This window comes from Salvelinus alpinus, chromosome 18, assembly GCF_045679555.1.
Source record: "Salvelinus alpinus chromosome 18, SLU_Salpinus.1, whole genome shotgun sequence".
NCBI classification, from domain to species: Eukaryota; Metazoa; Chordata; class Actinopteri; order Salmoniformes; family Salmonidae; genus Salvelinus; species Salvelinus alpinus.
This window is the reverse complement of record NC_092103.1, coordinates 9,524,034-9,537,858: the sequence shown is the minus strand read 5'-3', so window position 1 is coordinate 9,537,858 and position 13,825 is coordinate 9,524,034. Positions and strand designations below refer to the sequence as shown.

At 44.7% G+C, this 13,825-nt stretch overlaps 1 protein-coding gene and 1 long non-coding RNA gene across 4 annotated transcripts in view; one reads left to right on the top strand and one right to left on the bottom strand.

The window, feature by feature from the left end:
* Positions 1–4,487: 4,487 nt before the first annotated feature.
* The window catches only part of LOC139543660 (band 4.1-like protein 4), a 90,135-nt gene continuing 80,797 nt past the window's right edge, over positions 4,488–13,825 (bottom strand). For 2 of the 3 annotated variants that reach the window (XM_071349962.1, XM_071349961.1), the window contains exons 16-24: positions 13,297–13,407; positions 9,181–9,240; positions 8,706–8,783; positions 7,978–8,097; positions 7,415–7,462; positions 7,096–7,167; positions 6,612–6,722; positions 6,094–6,172; positions 4,488–5,848 (exon numbers count right to left, since the gene is read on the bottom strand). In XM_071349962.1, coding sequence (XP_071206063.1) covers positions 5,735–5,848; positions 6,094–6,172; positions 6,612–6,722; positions 7,096–7,167; positions 7,415–7,462; positions 7,978–8,097; positions 8,706–8,783; positions 9,181–9,240; positions 13,297–13,407 — 793 coding nt within the window. In that variant the 3' untranslated portion in view covers positions 4,488–5,734. The remainder of the gene's footprint in view (positions 5,849–6,093; positions 6,173–6,611; positions 6,723–7,095; positions 7,168–7,414; positions 7,463–7,977; positions 8,098–8,705; positions 8,784–9,180; positions 9,241–13,296; positions 13,408–13,825) is intronic. The other variant, XM_071349963.1, reaches the window with a different exon arrangement.
* Positions 5,803–12,047, top strand: LOC139543662 (uncharacterized). The gene is made up of 5 exons (XR_011668746.1): positions 5,803–5,915; positions 6,036–6,143; positions 7,111–7,175; positions 7,432–7,488; positions 10,262–12,047. It is a non-coding gene; the product is annotated as an uncharacterized lncRNA (long non-coding RNA).

Below are 13,825 nucleotides of genomic sequence, written 5' to 3'. Positions count from 1 at the left end.
TGACGATGGAGTTGGTGTCGTGCAAGGCCACGCAAACGTGGGTTAACGGGGGGGTACAGCAGAGGGCTGAGGACACATCCCTGGGGGGCTCCTGTTTTGTGTGTGAGTCAGTGTGGAGGAGGTGTTGTTGCCAATCTTCACAGCTTGTGGTCTGCCTGTAAGGAAGTCCAGGATTTAGTTGTGGAGGGTGGTGTTCAGACACAGGGCTCTGAGCTTGATGTCGAGCTTGGAGGGAACAATATTGTTGAATGCTGAGCTGTAGTCAATGAACAGCGTTCTCATCCCTGTGAATAGCGATGGAAATGGCATCTTCTGTGGATCTGTTCGAGCAGTAGGCAAATTAGATGGGGTCCAGTGTGCCTGGCATGCTGGCCTTGATGTGGGCCATGACCAGCCTCTCGAAGCACTTTCTTGGGCTCACGGACGATGGTGGTCTCCTTGAATCAGATGGGGACTACAGACTGGGACGGGGACAGGTTGACGATGTCTGAGAAGACGCCCGCCAGCTGGTCAAAATACACTCAGAGGACGCGGCCAGGGATGTCATCTGGGCAGGCGGCTTTGAGTATTCAATCTTTTGAGAGTTTTCCTAATGGATGGATGAGTCATGGGTGAATGAATCTTTGAACATATTCCAATCAGTATTCTCAAAACAATACTGCAGCATTGAAGAGAAGCGGGACGTTACCATTTCCTGATTCGAGCAAGTCGAGTGCTATTGCTACAGGCTGTTGTCCTCTGGGAGCAAAGGATGTTTGCAGGGCATTAGACATGGATATAATTCAAATGTAATTGGTTGGTTGGAAGAATGTTGGTATGCTATGATGATGGAGGAAGAAGAAGAAGCAGATGAAGAAATGATTACACAAATGATCTGTATTCTCAAAAAGAATGTGTACATTAGTGAAAAGGCTAACCAAAGGTGTCTCAAGTAAACATAAACTGTCTCTCCCAACTTATGACACATTCACAAGTACAGTCACTCTCCTTTCATGCTTGGCATAGTATAATCTTCTACTACCTGATCCTGTTCATATCCTTTCCTTGAAAGAGGTGAATGAGTGCATTTGGTACGGCTTGCTGGTATGGTGATGTAACACATTCAAATCGTTACTGGCTCCAGTGCAGATGTGAGGAGATAACATGAGTCAGAGGAATGGGGGTGGCAGTGAATATCAGGTAAATTGAAATGAATCTATGGAAGCCTGTGAGAGGCTACATATCAGACCATAGAAGGGAAGGCAGGGAGGCTATATCAGATCAATGAAGTCTATGAATGGAAGAATGCTGGCAGAATCATATCATGACTCCCAGGACAAAGTCTGAGTCATTCAGTTGAGTTGAAGTCAGGATACAACCGGAGCTCAGATGCCTTGCCATTCATCATGCAGCTGTCAACACACTCGGTGACAAATCGCTGAGCAGTGTGCTTGCTGTAACAATTAGTAGCTGTTGTTGCTGTTGGCCTATTTCACATGGGTGTGTAAAGAATTGTTGGCAGTATTCATTATTAACCTCTAAAAGTCTAAGCCTTTGAGGGGGTGCATACCTCCCTCAACTTCCATTAATTTGTACCTTCAGGCTAGTCCCTTTCCACATTGGGGTCATATTTGTTTGTAGGCCAAACCGTTGGGACGCTACTGAGGTTTTCATGAGAAGACCAATTGTCTCATGGTCTGACAAACACCGCTGTAGCTCGGCCCCCTTCCACCGCAGATACGAATGGCCGATATACACTGTAGGAGGATGTGGTGGATTGAGACGCAGCCCATTCAAGATATCTAACTGATGGCTTTTGATGGGGAGTTTGTTACTTGCATGGGTGCGTCAAGAGACTCTTAAGGATGAATTGGCCATCATAATAACACCATTTTAAGTAGTTATCGCTTTCTCTTCTCCATTTCTCTTTTTCATAGACAAGCCTGTTTTCAAACTATTGACTCACTAAAAAGTTTAATACGTGGTTTTTGGCAGAAATGTATTCAAGGACGTAGATTAGATTAGGGACTGCTTCTACATCCAACATTAGTAGTGTGGTAGAAGGCGTTCCCGCAGGTATATACTGTAGCACAGGGGTCGGCAATAGGCAAGCCAGATTTTTTTGCCCCTCCCCCCACAATTTGAGAGTACATTTTTAAAAATAATAATTGGGGGGGGATTTGAGTTTTTAGGTTAAAAAGAGATTGTAAAATCACCAGGAATGCATGGCTGAATCTAGCTGCCTACCCCTGCTGTAGCAGCTGCTTAACTACAGAATCTAGCTACCTACCCCCGCTGTAGCAGCTGCTAACCTACAGAATCTAGCTGCCTACCCCTGCTGTAGCAGCTGCTAAACTACAGAATCTAGCTACCTACCCCTGCTGTAGCAGCTGCTAACCTACAGAATCTAGCTGCCTAACCCTGCTGTAGCAGCTGCTAAACTACAGAATCTAGCTGCCTACCCCTGCTGTAACAGCTGCTAAACTACAGAATCTAGCTACCTACCCCTGCTGTAGCAGCTGCTAAACTACATAATCTAGCTACCTACCCCTGCTGTAGCAGCTGCTAACCTACAGAATCTAGCTGCCTACCCCTGCTGTAGCAGCTGCTAAACTACAGAATCTAGCTACCTACCCCTGCTGTAGCAGCTGCTAACCTACAGAATCTAGCTGCCTACCCCTGCTGTAGCAGCTGCTAAACTACAGAATCTAGCTACCTACCCCTGCTGTAGCAGCTGCTAAACTACAGAATCTAGCTGCCTACCCCTGCTGTAGCAGCTGCTAAACTACAGAATCTAGCTGCCTACCCCTGCTGTAGCAGCTGCTAAACTACAGAATCTAGCTACCTACCCCTGCTGTAGCAGCTGTTAAACTACAGAATCTAGCTGCCTACCCCTGCTGTAGCAGCTGCTAAACTACAGAATCTAGCTGCCTACCCCTGCTGTAGCAGCTGCTAAACTACAGAATCTAGCTACCTACCCCTGCTGTAGCAGCTGCTAAACTACAGAATCTAGCTACCTACCCCTGCTGTAGCAGCTGCTAAACTACTGAATCTAGCTGCCTACCCCTGCTGTAGCAGCTGCTAAACTACAGAATCTAGCTACCTACCCCTGCTGTAACAGCTGCTAAACTACAGAATCTAGCTGCCTACCCCTGCTGTAGCAGCTGCTAAACTACAGAATCTAGCTGCCTACCCCTGCTGTAGCAGCTGCTAAACTACAGAATCTAGCTGCCTACCCCTGCTGTAGCAGCTGCTAAACTACAGAATCTAGCTGCCTACCCCTGCTGTAGCAGCTGCTAACCTACAGAATCTAGCTGCCTACCCCTGCTGTAGCAGCTGCTAAACTACAGAATCTAGCTACCTACCCCTGCTGTAGCAGCTGCTAACCTACAGAATCTAGCTGCCTACCCCTGCTGTAGCAGCTGCTAAACTACAGAATCTAGCTGCCTACCCCTGCTGTAGCAGCTGCTAAACTACAGAATTTAGCTACCTACCCCTGCTGTAGCAGCTGCTAAACTACAGAATCTAGCTGCCTACCCCTGCTGTAGCAGCTGCTAAACTACAGAATCTAGCTACCTACCCCTGCTGTAGCAGCTGCTAAACTACAGAATCTAGCTGCCTACCCCTGCTGTAGCAGCTACTAAACTACAGAATCTAGCTGCCTACCCCTGCTGTAGCAGCTGCTAAACTACAGAATCTAGCTACCTACCCCTGCTGTAGCAGCTGCTAAACTACAGAATCTAGCTGCCTACCCCTGCTGTAGCAGCTGCTAAACTACAGAATCTAGCTACCTACCCCTGCTGTAGCAGCTGCTAAACTACAGAATCTAGCTGCCTACCCCTGCTGTAGCAGCTACTAAACTACAGAATCTAGCTGCCTACCCCTGCTGTAGCAGCTGCTAAACTACAGAATCTAGCTACCTACCCCTGCTGTAGCAGCTGCTAAACTACTTCTTCACCTCTGCCTTTCTATCTTGTCATTCCAGCCATGCAGAGTGAGTCATTCCAGCCAGGCAGAGTGAGTCATCCCAGACGCTATCACCACAGAGAACCAGGTTAGGAAGTAATGACTCAGCAATATTATGACGAAGTTTGCAAGTATGCGCTTAAAAAATATATAAAGATTAAAGATCCAAATGGCACACTATTGGGATAGGTGAACAAAGACATGGCAGTCAGGTCAAGAAAATTCTATCAGGTCACACTAAGTGACCTTCTGAAAAGCTTAGAAGGGAAAAGCAGATACAGATGCAATCCATTATCAATGCGTTATCATGTTACACATGATCATCTTGGTCTCGAGTTTTACAGTCTTCAAGTAGTCTTTCGACAGTCAACCATTACAGAGCAAATCCTGGTCATATAGCTCCCTCTGGCGGTGACAGGTTAACCATAGAAACAATACAAAATCAAACCAAACCAGAGCAAGTGGAGGCCCAAGTAGAAAAGGTAGATTGGAGCTCATGGACCACCCCTCCAGAGCATTTGACAATAGCAGGAAACATAAAATGATGTTTGAGACATATTGAATCTATTTATTGAAAAGGACTGAAATTCCAGTTTAACAACTGTACAGTGTAGCTACACAGTTCTAAGTTACTATTATTATTTTTTAAACCTTAAAACAGCAGAGAAATACAAAAGTTATTCAGTACTCATGAGCAAAACAAAATGGGATCCAGCAGCAAAGGTTCCTACAGTAGAGAACACTTACAGTAAACACACCTGACTTGACAATATAATAACCCAGTCTGCATCTGAAATGGCACCCTATCCCCTATAGTAAATCATTGTTTTACCAGGGCCCATAAGGGTCTGGTCAAAAGTAGTGCACTATATATGGAATAGGGTGCATTTCAGACGCACACTCAGTGTCCATATGGAGCTCAACATGTATGAGTGAAACACTGTTTTAATACTGTGTTGTATTATAATAACACAAACCAAATCGGAGGCAAATGCATAGGAAAACATGATTTGATCGCAGTCGGACCTCGCCGTGCAGTGTTCGCTACGCAATTCATAGTCTCATCCTCAGCCTTCATGTGAGCATTGGACTGAAATCAATGCGCTAACAAACCCCCAAAAATCTGAAATTCTGTTTTATTGTAGAACTCTTATCAGTGTTAAAATAACTGAAAATGTGTTTTATTATAAAACACTTATCCGAGTTTAAAATAACTGAAAAGGTTTTGCCGCTTAATTAGCAACTGTTGTTGCTACATGCATGAACAGGAGACAAAGAGAGTAGTTGCATGACTTGCTCTAGACAGACCAACTGTAGATACAGTATATTTTCCCCCAATCAGGACTAGCCAGATCTCAGATCTGTTTGTGCTGTATAGCCTATGGTAGTTGTGGAGTTGGCTATTCAGCACAAACAGATCTGAGATCTGGCTTACTCAACAGGGACTTAAGCCTGAAATGTGCTTGTATAAATGATGTGAAGATACTGTACAGTGTTTCCAGTGTGGTGTGGTCCAAAAGACAGCAGAGCATACTGGCACATAGACCAGTGACATTTTTTGTCCATGCATTATCTAACACATAACGTTACTGTACATACACACACAGGAGTATTTCAAGGTGGGGCTTGTCACTGGCGCACTGTACAGCCATTGTACTCTATACAGCTCCCTCCATTGTATTTCACAAGTTCTTTTTTTTCTTCCAAGAAATCAGGGTGGTCTTGACGTTTTGTGTTGGTGGGAGATTGTGGCATGGTTTCTGCGGTGGGGGGTTGTGTTTTGGTCAGGTCACGTCTCAACCTTGGTCCTGGGAGAGTGGACAGTCTTCACCACCTTAGCGCTGCTCTTCACATCATGCTCTATGATCTCTGAGAGCAGGGTGTCTTTGGATCCGTGCTTCTTCTGGAAAACGCACAACAAACACACCGATATGAGTGCCGGGAGATTAATCAACTGACTGGAGGATCTGGTAATAAAATCTAGTATTGTACTTTAGACATGTAGCGCTGTCATTCAAAGGAAAGAAAGCGCTCCACTATGCGCTTGCAAAGTATAATTTTTATTCATTTCTAAAATTCCTGCCTCACAGCCTTTGTCAGAGGTAGTACACGTGTGGCACCGACCACAGCAAAAGGAGTCGGACTGACCTGAGAGGGGGTGGAGCTGGAACCTGGGATGTCTGCTGTTCGTGTCACAGGTAATGGGGGCACAAGATCTGTCCGGGCGCTGTGGAGTGGGTAGGGATGTGTTAGATCTTGGAAGACATAAAACAGGATCAAACTTGAATCATATGATACAGTACATATTATTTATAAAGCGTACCGTCACTCCCACTATCGTGTCTAAAAGGTGCTGGACAATACAGGAAAGAAACTTCAGCATCAAGTGTCGGCACAATAAATAAACTAGGGTCGAGCCCGAGATTCAATTCGAGGCGCGTTGCAGCGCTCTACACATTTTTAAAGGTCACTTCCAATTGGGCAGTCATTTGCAGCGTTTACCGTGAATGCGATCTCCGCGAACGTCGGTAATTGCCTTTCAAAGGCGCATTATAGGCAGCCCACTATAACGCGCTTCGGATTGAATCCCACCCGAGATACATTTCTAGTAAGACTCTGCACAGTGAAAAACCATACGATCTGGCCTGAGACCAGTTTAGACTCACTTGACCTCAGAGAGCACGGATCTCTCCCCTTCGGAGCACTGGGAGCGCCGGTACTGACGGAAGCTCCGGGGAGAATGAGAGTGCCGGATTTTTATTGGGTCTCCTTGGGTTCTGGAAGGAAGGGATGAACATAAAATCATTCCCTTCATCTCATGTGTAGGACAGTAGGCCTACCTCTTATTCAGCCTAGGGATATAAGGCCTCTCTATACTGAATCCATCAACTTCAGAGACGGTGAGATAGTGGTCTGTCTGGAGCACAATGTATCTCTACAGGGTGGACGACTATGAAATAACGATTCGGTAATTCACACATGAGCCGAGCTTTGAATCTCTTATTTTCTTATCCAAGTGCAGATCAAGACACCCTACCCCCAACGTATTGACTCCGCATGATCAATTCATAGCCATCTGCGATTGTCCTTTAGACCATTTTTCATCCTTATCTATCTAATCTAATGAGGGAGGGAAGAGCAGTTACTCACTCCACTTTCTTGTAGGGGATCTCCTTCAGCTGATCCTCTGTGAGGTCTGGAGCCGGGTCCACCAGCTCCTTCCTATAGGGGTAAGACCACCAGGACATGTTATCTCTCTTCCCATAACCCTAGAGACAATGCTGTGTCAACAACCTTTTGAAGGCTGTGCAAGTACACATTTTTCAATAGTATACACTTCATAAATAGTTCCTGAATGCTTAGTCAAATTATTACAGTGTTACACATTTGACTTTCCATAACACATGATGAGAAGGCCAATTTCTAAAAGACCACTGTTGAACCTCATAACTGGAGTCATGGGACTTACTGGATGTGTTTCCACAGTTGTTCCTTAGCCTGCACGTCCGGACTCCGCCTGGAAGACGTCACAGAATTACAAGGGTTAGTAGTTGAAGGGTTATTTATAAGAGGGACCATCTGACAGCGGAGGTTGTATTGAAATGAATGGACATTATTCTCTGCGTCTTGGAATTGAGGTGGTACCCAATAATGTTGTATCTAAGAGCTTAAATCATTTCCCCAGGTCGGGTCTGAGTTGGGTCTCTCGAGCAGGGAGGACAGGGAAGGAGGGTTTGTGTGTGTGTGCTTTTTAAAAATATATATATATTTTACGTTGATTTAACTAGCCGTTAAGAACGAATTTAAGTCCGTTAAGAACAAATTCTTATTTTCAATGAAGGCCTAGGAACAGTGGGTTAACTGCCTTGTTCAGGGGCAGAACGACAGATTTTTACCTTGTCAGCTCGGGGATTCGATCTTGCAACCTTTCGGTTACTAGTCCAGCGCTCTAACCACTAGGCTACCCTGCCGCCCCGTGTGTGGTTGACGTGTGTGAGTGTTAGCGTGTGTGGTGTAGTCTGCGTAACTTACGATCGAGAGCGGTGTCGTGAGCGGCGGTGGCTTGGGTCGTTCTGAGACCTCTCCTTCTGACGGCGGAGCACAGCTTCCCACTGAGGACCAGAGTCCACCATCTCATTCTCTTGACGAGACCTGGAGGATAAATGATAATACAATCAATACCAGTTATATGAGTTATTATACAGGAGAACCATGTTACACGGAAAATACAAAACAAGCATATCTACACGACAGACCTGAAGATGCACTAAAACCTCATGCCATCTGCACAGACAAACACAGAGACGACAGTACGGTTGCAACTCGCAACTACTACGACACATGATCCATCTAACACGTCCCTCCAGGGACCTCGCCAAGCGATACATTACATACATCACCGTTTTCACTGTCACAACAGGTTTCCCACGAGATATACTCTTTCATTTTCTTCCTAGTTCGTTTTGCTGCGTCACGCGCGGAGATATTTAGACGGTCTGTAGTGTGTCGTATGACCCGGCTAGGGGGGCATTGTGGGCCTACAATATGATATAGCTGTTCAATAAGATATGGTATCGTTCAGACAACATTAGCAGCGTGATAGTATGCTTTATCTCTTCAATCTACAACGTCCACGACAGACACTGGCTTAGGAAAATAGTTCCACCATGTACAACATTAAAGAGTGAAGTAGTAGTAGTTTACTATAGAGCTTTGCATATGTCATGTCTACTTGTAGGAAGCACAGTGACATCACTCACCGGTTCCTCTTTTTACGATGATCCCGGGTGGAGTTCTCAGACTCGCTGCCACTACTGGTGTTGCCACGGGAACGTGACCTGCAGGTGGGAGGCGGTGAATCAAACGGGGTTAAAAGGTTTACGGGGAGAAAGAGAATGAGATGGAATGTTGTTCGTGTATGACCTTTCACAGGGAGAGAGGACAAAAGTGTGTGGGAGAGGGGATGAGTGAGAGGGTTGACGCTTACTTTTACAGAAATGACTCCAGGACTAATGTAACTACTGACAAACAGAACCACACAATGAGTAAACTGTTATCTGTGTACAACTGTGATGGTGGACATACAAATACAGCACATCAACGACCATGTCGGCTGGTCACTGGGTTTCCACTCGTCTGACTCATCAAGTCGATGTGTATGTAAAGATCTGACCCTTTTAGTTGAAAACAGAGAGTTTTAACAATGTACTATTTAGTTCTGTAAGTTGACTATACCTTCTCCTCTGCTGTTTGTTCTGCTGCTGGGGATCTGTTGGATCACTGGCCTGGCCTTTCCTGAGGGACCAGATCACAGAAGTGTCACTGTCATGTTTACTGTTATATTAATGTCACCGTCATGTTACAAATACTATTAAACGGAGGTTTTATGAGTTTAAAATGTTTTAACAATCATAAACATTCAGAGAGCATCTATCCAACCATGCTTTATGCTAATCACCGGTATCTATTTCATTCAAAGAGACTACTCCATCGCACCCTCGAGGCAATCTGATTCACTGTTTCTACCCAGAAACTCTGCATCTCTGCCGCACAACAGACAGACCAGACTAACCTTTATGAATCATCATATTACATTTTATTTGATTACTACAATGGCCTAGTACAAACATACTACTGTGCCCTTTCAGTAGTTTCAATACACTATTGTCACATTTACAAGGCAATTTAGACAATGTCTTCACAATCTTTTTCTGTAATTAACTGCTTGTATAGGAACAATTTAACAGCTATTACAAGGTTAAAATGTTACGCTATACACATACACACAATATTGTGCGTAATGCAATCGGACAGTTCCACATGACACCACTAGAAGGCAACATTATCCCATAGATGTAGCAAAGATTCTTATAACTAACCCAAGACAGACCACAGTCTGTCGTTTCCAATGGGAACAAATGAGTCATAGTGGGCAGAGCCAAGCACAAGCTAGCGAGATTCTATTGGCGAGTTCTAGCAAATATTTGCATGTTTCGGTTCTGGAACACCAACTCTGTGCACTGCACGTGTGCAATACCTAAATTCGCCTTTGCACTCCTTCTAAACAACACAATTTTTTCAAACTTTACCCTATAGTTTTAAGAACAGAAAACTGTATTCAGATCAAATGTTTCAACGATGAGAAAATTTGCAGAATGTAGGCCAAAATCAATCTCATTCCATCTTCTCCCACTGCCAGCCACTGGGCTTCCTCTCACTACCATATTTGGTAGTGAGTGGAAACGCCAGACGGATGCTTCACATTTATACAGTCAGTGAAATATCTGTCTACATCTATGAATGTACTTTTCAACAGGGAAATGACTGAAGGAGCAACAGCAGCGGATGTATTCTCCCCTCCTGTCACTACCGGACGTTCACTTTCTACCTGCAACAGGCACACCTACCTGGACACACCTGATAAGGCTATGGATAGCCCATATAACTGTCAGTTATTATGGTTGACAGGTGAAATGTTATTGGCTAGGGCCTCAAAGTCTAAAGTACTAAGCTAACATATGGAATTGTTTCATGATGGATCATTTAGCTATTTGATTTCGAATTTTAGGACCCCTTTAGGTATAAAAATATATACACTACCGTTCAAAAGTTCGGGGTCACTTAGAAATGTCCTTGTTTTTGAAAGAAAAGCAATTTTTTTGGTCCATTAAAATAACAAAATTGATCAGAAATACAGTGTTAATGTTGTAAATAACTATTGTAGCTGGAAACGGCATAATTTTTTAATGGAATATCTACATAGGCGTTCAGAGGCCCATTATCAGCAACCATCACTCCTGTGTTCCAATGGCACACTGTGTTAGCTAATCCAAGTTTATAATTTTAAAAGACTTTTGCAATTATGTTAGCACAGGTGAAAACTGTTGTACTGATTAAAGAAGCAATAAAACTGGCCTTCTTTAGACTAGTTGAGTATCTGGAGCATCAGCATTTGTAGGTTTGATTACAGGCCTCAAAATGGCCAGAAACAAAGAACTTTCTTCTGAAACTCGACAGTCTATTCTTGTTCTGAGAAATGAAGGCTATTCCATGCGAGAAATTGCCAAGAAACTGAAGATCTCGCACAACGCTGTGTACTACTCCCTTCACAGAACAGCGCAAACTGGCTCTAACCAGAATAGCAAGAGCAAGAGGACAAGTACATTAGAGTGTCTAGTTTGAGAAACAGACGCCTCACAAGTCCTCAACTGGCAGCTTCATTAAATAGTACCCGCAAAACATCAGTCTCAACGTCAACAGTGAAGAGGCAACTCCGGGATGCTGGCCTTTTAGGCAGAGTTGCAAAGAAAAAGCCATATCTCAGACTGGCCAATAAAAATAAAAGATTAAGATGGGCAAAGAACACAGACACTGGACAGACTAAGATTGGAAAAAAGTGTTATGGACAGACGAATCTAAGTTTGAGTTGTTCGGATCACAAAGAACATTCGTGAGATGCAGAAAAAATGAAAAGATGCTGGAGGAGTGCTTGATGGCATCTGTCAAGCATGGTGGAGGCAATGTGATGGTCTGGGGGTGCTTTGGTGGTGGTAAAGTGGGAGATTTGTACAGGGTAAAAGGGATCTTGATGAAGGAAGGCTATCACTCCATTTTGCAACGCCATGCCATACCCTGTGGACGGCGCTTAATTGAAGCCAATTTCCTCCTACAACAGGACAATGACCCCAAGCACAGCTCCAAACTATGCAAGAACTATTTAGGGAAGAAGCATTCAGATGGTATTCTGTCTGTGCTCGCCACTCCATTATAGTCACCGGATCTCAACCTTATTGAGCTGTTGTGGGAGCAGCTTGACCGTATGGTACGTAAGAAGTGCCCATCAAGCCAATCCAACTTGTGGGAGGTGCTTCAGGGAGCATGGGGTGTAATCTCTTCAGCTTACCTCTACAAATTGTCAACTAGAATGCCAAAGGTCTGCAAGGCTGTAATTGCTGCAAATGGAGAGTTTGAAGGACAATTATTATTTAAATTAAAAATCATTATTTATAACCGTGTCAACGTCTTGACTGTTTCCTATTCATTTTGCAACTCATTTCATGTATGTTTTCATGGAAAACAAGGACATTGTAGCCGGCCGCGACCGTGAGACTCATGGGGCGGCGCACAATTGGCCCAGCGTCGTCCGGGTTAGGGGATGGTTTGGCCGGCAGGGATGTCCTTATCCCATCGCACACTAGCGACTGCTGTGGTGACACGGTCGCCAGGTGTACGGTGTTTCCTCCGACGCGTTGGTGCGGCTGGCTTCCGGGTTAAGTGGGCATTGTGTCAAGAAGCACGGCGGCTTGGTTGGGTTGTGTTTCGGAGGACGCACGGCTCTCGACCTTCGCCTCTCCCGAGTCCGTACGGGAGTTGCAGCAATGAGACGACTGTAACTACCAAGTGGATACCATGGAATTGGGGGTAAAAAAAAAACAGTTTAAAAATGAAACAATTTTTTTTTATAATAAAAACCAAATGAACAAAATAAGAAAATAAAAAAATATTAAACAAATACGCATTTAATAACATATTCGGAAATGGCAAAAAAAAGACGATGTCTCATGGTCTGACAAACACCGCTGTAGCTTCCAAAGGCAGATGCGGAAGGACGCCATAGGCGGATGCGGTGGATTGAGACGCAGCCCATGCAAAAAATATATTTCTAGCTTAAAGTGACAGATTTTTGAAGGGATTTAAAAAAAAATAATGTTACTTAGATTGACGCACGGTTGCGTAAATAGGCGCTTAAGGACCAACCTGCGTTGGCAGACCATCTGCATAGCAGATGTTTTGGAGGTGTAACTGAAGTATGAGCTGACAAATAGGTGAGCGGCTGCTCTTGTGTCAAACCATTCCCTTCCTTATTATCCCTACCATGTCAGAAGTTTAAAGTGGTGCTAGAAAGTGTAGGCTAATGCATGTCTTCATGTTAATTTATAGCCCATATCAGTCTAATCGAGGTGTAGACAATAGACCGCCGCCTATTCGAGTGTTTGAACTTGTAAACGCGGCTGCATGAACTTGTAAACGCGGCTGCATGAACTTGTAAACGCGGCTGCATGGGATTTGTCGGATTATAATTGCGGGTGGTTTCGTTGCATCCAATGGCTTACAGAAGGAGCCGCTTGTGGATTTGACAGCTCTAACGCAGTTTCACCTCCAACACTGCCAACACAACATTGTGAACATTTTACTGATAGAATCTAGCCCTAGGTGAAGGGGACACACCTCTACCAGCACAGGGTACACCTGGACAATTTATGGACAGTTCATACCAGTGTCAGCTAAGGTATTGGGAGGACAGGTGAGATAGGTTGACAGGTGAAAAGGACAAAGGTGAGGAGTACACACCTGCGTCTGTTCTGGGACGGCTCGTTCTCGCTGCCTCCTGACGGGGTGCGTCCACGAGCCGTGGGGAATTTAGGCGACTTTGTTCGCTCGTTGGCCGTGTTGTACAGTCCACTGGGGAGAAAAACAAGGCAGCTAGCTGTCGATCCTACTGAAGATACATTGAGCTGTATGATGAAACTAACTTGTGGCCTGTTGCCAAAAAAACGACCTACACAGTACAGTCTTTAGTGTGAATGAAGACATCCTACCTATGCAAACAACAATAGCATTCTTGTCCACCTAGCCTCAGATATGCCAGGATGATGACGACATAGCCTCAGAGGATAAAGCTAAATGCCGAGGGTAGCAGGTCGCAACACTGGCTGCTGCTAAGTGACCCCAGGCTTCACACACACACACACACACACACACACACACCTTGTCTGCATTCATTGGCTTCAGATAAGGCCCCTGCGACACACAGTTACGCAAGCGCGCACGCTGGAACAAACACACAGCCCGTACCAAGGGAGCACAAATCAATATGTAG